The sequence below is a fragment of the Primulina huaijiensis genome, chromosome 17 (assembly GCF_012295235.1).
Source record: "Primulina huaijiensis isolate GDHJ02 chromosome 17, ASM1229523v2, whole genome shotgun sequence".
NCBI lineage: Eukaryota > Viridiplantae > Streptophyta > Magnoliopsida > Lamiales > Gesneriaceae > Primulina > Primulina huaijiensis.
This window is the reverse complement of record NC_133322.1, coordinates 15,284,025-15,292,066: the sequence shown is the minus strand read 5'-3', so window position 1 is coordinate 15,292,066 and position 8,042 is coordinate 15,284,025. Positions and strand designations below refer to the sequence as shown.

The 8,042-nt window shown below is 34.5% G+C and overlaps 1 protein-coding gene across 1 annotated transcript; it reads left to right on the top strand.

Annotated features, from left to right (window-relative positions):
• Positions 1-3,229: 3,229 nt before the first annotated feature.
• Positions 3,230-5,133, top strand: LOC140962636 (uncharacterized). The gene is made up of 3 exons (XM_073421584.1): positions 3,230-4,370; positions 4,454-4,594; positions 4,745-5,133. The coding sequence occupies exons 1-3, from the start codon at positions 3,230-3,232 to the stop codon at positions 5,131-5,133; spliced, it is 1,671 nt and encodes a 556-aa protein (XP_073277685.1).
• The last annotated feature ends 2,909 nt before the right edge of the window (positions 5,134-8,042 follow it).

Genomic DNA, 8,042 nt, shown 5'->3' with positions numbered 1-8,042 from the left:
CCAATTGGGTTTAAAGAATATCTATTAGCTTTTGAAATTGGGTTTAAAATAGGGAGGGGAGCAATAAAAATTAAAGATCACTTATGTTTTTATCTTATATCGGTTGAAAATAAAATTTTAAAATTATTTATAATTTGATATGATGGACTTCTATAATAATTAAGTTAAATATTTTTTTATAAAGCAATGATATATACGAAGTAATTATAATAAGAAACTATTATGCAATCCCACTTGTGGAAGCCGGACCGGGGTATGTCAAAATGATATAAGAGATAGCTAACAATAGAAACATCGGGAGTTAAGTGCTACATATATGGTAGCCATTTCTTGAACCCATGAGAACCACCTCTAGATCTTCTGCATTTGTGGATCGAGGGGTCGAATCTAAAGGATGGGAGATTGTGATGTCCTTAAACCACATCTATTGAAAATGAAAGTTTATAATAATTTATAGCTTGTTGCACTTCTATAACAATTTATGTTAACTATTTTCACTAAAAAAAAACAATAAAAAATAATTGCTATCAACGCTTTATTCCTTCCCATTAACAAATAGCATAGGACTCCTGTCCTGTTATCTCACCCCCAAATGTCTTGACACTTCAAGATGTCTTTATCACACTTCTTAGATTTAAAAATATAGCTTTAATGGGAATATGATTTTTAAAAATGTTGGAAATATAATTTAAATATGTTTGGTAATAACAATGATATTTAAAATCTTACCGGATGTAGGCTGCTGGACCAGCTAGCCGAACTAATTTTTACTGGTAGAATGATTTACTAATATTTTCTCACCTCGAACAAAATTAATTAACCATCGCGAGACAAAAATATTGGCATTCCAGAGCTTTTATTATATTATACTATTTTTGGAAATAAGATAAAAACCAAATGTGGCATTTTCTGCATGGAAAACAACTTATATTATCATACATTTGAGAGCCATTTTTTAAATTGATCAGTAACGTAGGAAAATTGAAGTATTAAAGGAAACAATCATTGAGCATTGAAGATAACTGAAATTTTGAATATTCATAGAGCATTAAAGCTTTTTCCTTTGTTAAAAAAAAATCAAACTTATCAAAGATTTAATATTTGTAGCATTTTTCGATAATTTTCACATGGATTGTCAAAGACTAGTCTTTTGAATATTCGTTTGAATTTCAATTGTTTCATATTGTATTATTTGTTACTAAGATTTTCGTAGTTTAGGGGTGAATATTAAAAACAATTACTTGTTTCAAAAGATCGGTACACACAACCATTCATTATTTCATTGAATCGAGGGTCTGGTTTTTATTTTAGATCATGTTTTCTTTTCTTTTTTGAAGAATCATATAATTTGGTATCAGTGAAATTTTCACTACTAAAAAAAGGCAAAAGACAACGGTTAAAAACCGTTGTCGTAGGTATATAAAACCGTTGTTAAAGGTCCTGTGGTTAAAGCATTCGCTAAAAGACAACGGTTTTGGAGTGATGTGGTAGTTAAAATTTGCGACGGTTTTTAAAAAACCGTCGCAAATTAATTCGCGACGGACATCATCGTGAACCGTCGCTACAATTAGCGACGGTCGTAATTTAAACGGTCGCTAAACAGCGAAAGTTTAATACACCGTCGCTAAATTTAGCGACGGCGTTTTATAAACTTCGTCGCTAATTTTAGCGACGGTTTTGTATGCTTTCCGTCTCTAATTTTTTCATTAAAATAAAAAAAAATTCACTTTTAATATTTAACAAATATACAAAAAAACTCACAATCTAATATGCTAATTATATTCTTGATTTACCGTCGAAAATACTATATTCTTGATTTTAAAAATTTATTAAACTTTAAAGAGAAAATCGAAACTAAAATTATGTAAGGGAGAAAAATTTTAAGTGTTGTGAAGTGGTATGGTAGAAAATGGACCGAGGGTGGGGATATTTATAGACAGTTTGCGACAGTTTTGACTTTAACCGTCGCAAATAGCGACGGTTATTTTTCTAACTGTCGCCGCTTTAAATTAGCGACGCTTTTACAAGAACCGTCGTTATATTTAGCAACGATTATTAAAAACCGTCACTAAATATAGCGACAGTTAAGTATAAACTGTCGCTAATTATAGATCGGTGACGGTATTACCAAAACTGTCGCTAAAATTAGCGACGGTTATACAAAAACCGTCGCTAAATTTAGCGACACTTTTTACAAAACCGTCGCTATATTTACATCGGCGACGGTTTTGATTAAAATCGTCGCTAAATTTTGCGACGGTTGACGGTTATACTTTAACCGTCGCAAGATTTAAATTAGTGACGGTATAGTATAACCGTCGCAAGATTTTAACGACAGATTTTACTTAAAACTGGAAGGCGATAGATTAATATTTGCTTCATACTTCAATCAACACATGGTCAAATTGACTAGAAATAGTATTCGATTTCAGTGTGCGACTTTAGATTGAAAAACAGGAATTTCACAGCGATTTAATGCGGTTGAATCTAATTAAATTCAGTTAGAAATAATTGGACTGTTAGATTTAATTAGGTTTATTAATTCGAGGAATCGTTTAATAAATAATTTTGGAAATTCCGTCGTGAATTAAATAATTAATTTATTGAATATGAATTTGACACGTAGATTATAATTTGTCTCGGTACTGTTGTGCGCCTTAGTCGTTTTTAAATAATTTGAATTTTCGTCGAATTTAATAATTTGGATTTTTTTGTGATTTAGTTAATTTATTTAAATTGTTTAATTTAATTTTAATTAATTTATCTCCCCTCAATTGAATTTATTAGCCTAAATTAGGAAAAATAATTAATATTCTAGTAATTAAACATCGATCTCTGTGGGTACGATACCTGGACTCATCATCCAAATACTATAACTTGACCTAGTCTGCTTGCTAGATTTATTCCCAACTGAAATCGTCGGTCAAGTTTTTGGCGTCGTTGCCGGGGATTGAATTGTTTAATATTAGAATTTATTATTTTCTTGAGATTAGGTTTTTATTTAATTTTGTTGATTTTGCGCATATTCGTATGTTTAAAGTTTGTTTATTTATTTTCAGGAATTATCTTACTGTGCATGAGCCGTGCTAAATGAAGGACAGAATTGGAGCCATTTGATCCAGAGATTGAGAATACTTTTCGACGGAGACGTAGAGCACAAAGGGAGAAATCCTCGGACTTTGACGTGGAAGAACAATTAAAACAAGAGGAGAAAGTTGAAACAGCAGGGATGGAAGTAATGGACAACGAGGAGGATGATCGCACTGTCTATGATCTCACTAGACAAACCACTGGAGGTTATGGTTCTAGCATCACTCGCCCTACTGTGGAAGCAAATAATTTTGAGTTGAAGCCATCCATTATTCAAATGATACAATATCAAGTGAGATTTGGAGGATCACAGACTGAGGATCCTAATGCACATCTGGAAGGATTTTTATCTATCCATGACACAATCAAATTTAATGGAGTGAGCACTGATGCCATAAGATTGAGACTATTCTCTTTCTCTTTGCATGGTGAAGCAGCAGAATGGCTTAAAGATCTATCAGCTGGTTCTATTACTACGTGGAATGGTTTGGTAGAAATGTTCATGAATAAATATTTTCCACCCACCAAGCTAGCACAACTGCGTATGGATATTTCATCTTTTCGCCAGAAGGATGGGGAGACACTTCATACAGCTTGGGGAAGATTTAGGAAGATGTTGAGGAGGTGTCCTCAACATGGTTTCTCTTCATCTGAGCAAGTTCAGATTTTCTATAACGGAGTTGATCCTTCCGTGCGTTCCATGCTAGATGTGGCATCCAATGGTAGCTTATACAGGAAGACTCCACGAGTTGCACTGGAAATAATTTCAAATATGGCCGAGAATAGTGCAGGTTGGCCGGACATTGAACGAGAAAAGAAGGCTGGAATTCTTGAAATGGATGTCTTGAATGCACTTACTGCTAAGATTGATGGGTTGGCCCATAAATTCTCTCAGCTACAATCAAATCAAGCAAATCAAGTCCAAGGAATAGTCATGGAAGAACAACCCATTTTTGATGAAGAAGCAGTGAATTTTGTGGGGAATCAATGGAGGCAGCAATCCAATCCATACAGTTCCACATACAATCCAGGATGGAAGCATCACCCTAATTTGTCTTGGAAGAATACAGAGAATTCCCTTAATCCAACACATATTCCTCCACTGCCCATCCCTCAACAAGTGAGACAACAAGGATTATTGGTACCTGCAGCACCTCCAGGATTCAAGCAAGAAGATCAAAAATCAATTTATGAGGATTTTATGATGAAACATGTTGTGGGGATGGAGACGAGACTACAAAATCATGATGCTATCTTACGCAGGTTGGATGCTCAAATGGGTCAAATAGCCAATCAGTTAGCAAATCGACCCCTTGGAACACTACCAAGTGATACTGAGAAAATCCAAAAGGAGTGAATGCAGTGAGTACAGTGATCAAGGCCGAGGAGGAGGAATCAAAGAAGCAAAATTCTACAGATGTGGAAAAGAATGATGGAGGAGTGAAATCAAAGACAGAAGATGCTAAAGAACAGAACACTCACACCACCCCTACACGGAAGATAGGTAAGAAAGGTAAGGAATTTGAGTCTAATGATAATATTGATATTAATACACTTCCCTTTCCTCAAAGAGCAAGGCAACTACAATTGGATCAACAATTTTCAAAATTTCTTGAAGTTTTTAAGAAATTGCACATAAATATTTCTTTTGCAGAGGCTTTGGCTCAAATGCCTTATTATGCTAAATTCTTGAAAGATATTTTGACTAAAAAGAGGAAACTTGTTGATTTTGAAACTGTTAAGCTTTCAGAGAAATGTTCAGCTATTCTGCAAAATAAATTACCTCCTAAGCTTAAGGATCCAGGTAGTTTCTCCATTCCTTGCACTATAGGTAATTCTAATTTTAACAAGGCATTGTGTGATCTTGGTGCTAGCGTAAATCTTATGCCTTATTCCTGTTTTGAGAAATTGGGGATTGGAGAAGTTAAACCAACCACTATTTCCCTTCAACTTGCTGATAGATCTATTAAATATCCTAGAGGGGTTATAGAAGATGTTTTGGTTAAAGTTGATAAATTTATATTTCCAGTTGACTTGTGCTAGACATGCAGGAGGATCGTGAGATCCCCCTTATTTTAGGTCGTCCTTTCTTAGCTACTGTAAGAGCTCTCATAGATGTGCAAAAAGGTGAGTTAGTTTTGAGGTTGAATGATGAGAAGGTAACTTTTAATGTTTTTCGTAGTATGAAATATCATGTTGGATCTTTTGATTGTTATAGAATTGATGCTATTGATGATATTGTTGAGTGTAGTGTGCAGGATACTTTGATTGAAGACCCACTGGAAATGCTTTTGGTTAACCCAAAGTCCACGGAATCCAACAGAGAAGAGGTTGAGGAATGTATGAACTACTTGGAGGGATCAAAGCCTTTGCCAAGATCGGTAAATTCGAAGATTGGGGAGCTTGGACATATTCCAAAATCACTTAAACCTTCCATAGAAGAACCCCCATTCCTCAAACTCAAACCACTTCCTCCTCATTTAAAATATTTATTTTTGAAGGAAGAAGATAAACTACCAGTAATTGTTTCTTCTTCCTTGACAGGTGATGAGGAAGATAAGCTCTTGAGAGTGCTGAAGGATCACATATGTGCCATTGGATGGAGCATAGCTGACATCAACGGGATTAGTCCATCCATGTGCATGCACAAAATTTTAATGGAGAAGGAGCACTCTCCCACTACTCAACCTCAGAGGAGATTGAATCCAGCTATGCAAGAGGTCGTCAAAAAGGAGGTAATCAAACTCCTTGATGTAGGTATGATCTTTCCTATATCCGATAGCAAGTGGGTAAGTCCTGTGCATGTTGTTCCTAAGAAAGGGGGAATCACTGTTGTTGAAAATGAAAATAACGAATTAATCCCCACTAGAACTGTGACTGGGTGGCGTGTTTGTATTGATTATCGCAAATTGAATGATGCCACAAGAAAGGATCACTCCCCTTACCTTTTGTTGATCAAATGTTAGAGCGTTTAGCAGGTCATGCTTTTTATTGTTTTCTAGATTGTTATTCTGGATATATGCAAATCCCAATAGACCCCGAAGATCAACATAAGACGACTTTTACTTGTCCTTATCGTACATTTGCTTATAAAAGAATGCCATTTGGTTTGTGCAATGTCCTGCTACTTTTCAACGTTGTATGATGTCTATTTTTCATGATATGGTTGAAAAGTATATTGAGGTCTTCATGGATGACTTTTCTATTTTTGGTTCTTCCTTCGACTCTTGTTTGGTTAATTTGTCAAAAGTGCTAAAGAGATGTGAAGAAACAAATCTTGTACTTAACTGGGAGAAATGTCATTTCATGGTAAGGGAAGGAATTGTCCTTGGTCACAATATTTCTGAAAAAGGTATTGAAGTGGATAGAGCTAAGGTAGAGATCATAGAAAGGTTCCTCTTCCTACTAATGTAAAAGGAATTCATAGTTTTATTGGGCATGCAGGTTTTTATAGGCGATTTATCAAGGATTTCTCGAGTATTACTAAGCCTTTAACTAATTTGCTAATGAAAGATGTTCCTTTTGTTTTTTATGAGGATTGTTTACAAGCTTTTCAGATATTAAAGCAAAAGTTGACCACCACGCCGATCATTGTTGCACCAGATTGGAATCTACCTTTTGAACTCATGTGTGACGCAAGTGATATTGCTTTAGGGGCTGTTTTGGGGCAAAAAAAGGACAAATTCTTGCATGTAATCTACTACGCAAGCATGACACTTTCAGGAGCTCAATTGAACTACTCTACCACAAAAAAAGAGTTGCTCGTTGTTGTTTTTGCTTTGGATAAGTTTCGGCCATACCTTGTAGGGAGTAACGTGATAGTCCACACGGATCATTCATNCTATGACAATGAGAAAATATATAACTTACCTCATTCGTTGGAGCACACCTACGAATAATTCCATATTCACAAATTCTAAACAAAAGAGGATCTTCTCAAATATAATATTTTAAATCCGAAAAGAACTTCTTTTTCTACTGGTATGTAAGATGAAAAGTGATAAATTTGCATGACAAATAATTCACAAAATCAGCATACCATGGTAAATTAGAGATGACATAAAGTTTCTTNGAAGTTCTTTTCGGATTTAAACTTTTATCTTTGGGAAGATCCTCTTTTGTTTAGAATCTGTGCAGATGGCATTATTCGTAGGTGTATTCCAGCGGAAGTGGTAAGTTCTATACTTGCTCATTGTCATAGTGGTCCAACAGGAGGACATTTTGGGGCAAGTAAAACAGCCACAAAAATCCTTCAAGCTGGATTCTACTGGCCTACACTGTTCAAGGATGCACACACTTATGTTTTGAATTGCAATGAATGCCAACGTGTTGGTAATATTTCAAGGAGACACGAAATGCCATTGAATAATATTTTAATTTGTGAATTGTTTGATGTGTGGGGAATTGATTTCATGGGTCCTTTTCCAAATTCCTTAGGAAATAAATATATTTTGGTGGCTGTGGATTACGTATTTAAGTGGGTGGAAGCAAGTACTTGTAGAACCAATGACTCTAAGGTTGTGATAAAAATAAAAATTGTACATCAATTAATTGTTTTATAATATAAATATATAGTTTTTGTTTTATTAAATGTTTAATATTATATGTTTTATAATAAATTGTAGAAAATATAAGTTGTTGTGTAATTACAAGTTTTTACTATTTTTTACAGGTTCGATAAAACAAGAATAAACTTGGCGTTGCAAATGGGATTAAGATGATTCTTGGACCTGTAGAAAGTTGATTATAATATCTACAATATTGTTGACAAGCATGAGATAAAAATCCTCTCACAATTGGGATCAAATTAAGCAACAAATAAAGTTACCAAAGGAGTGGCAGTTTTACCATGCTCTAGTATTTTGACCATATCTCTCAAATTACTTGGTCAAATGGTTTGAAAAAAATACCACAACTAGACAACTCAATTATCCACATGTTTCTTTTTATGT

Coding starts and splice junctions, on each gene's coding strand:
- LOC140962636 (XM_073421584.1), top strand. CDS start 3,230: ATGGAAGTAATGGACAACGAGGAGGATGATCGCACTGTCTATGATCTC. Junction 4,371..4,453: donor CAGGTTGGATGCTCAAATGG/GTCAAATAGCCA, acceptor GAGTGAATGCAG/TGAGTACAGTGATCAAGGCC. Junction 4,595..4,744: donor CACCCCTACACGGAAGATAG/GTAAGAAAGGTA, acceptor TTTCTTTTGCAG/AGGCTTTGGCTCAAATGCCT.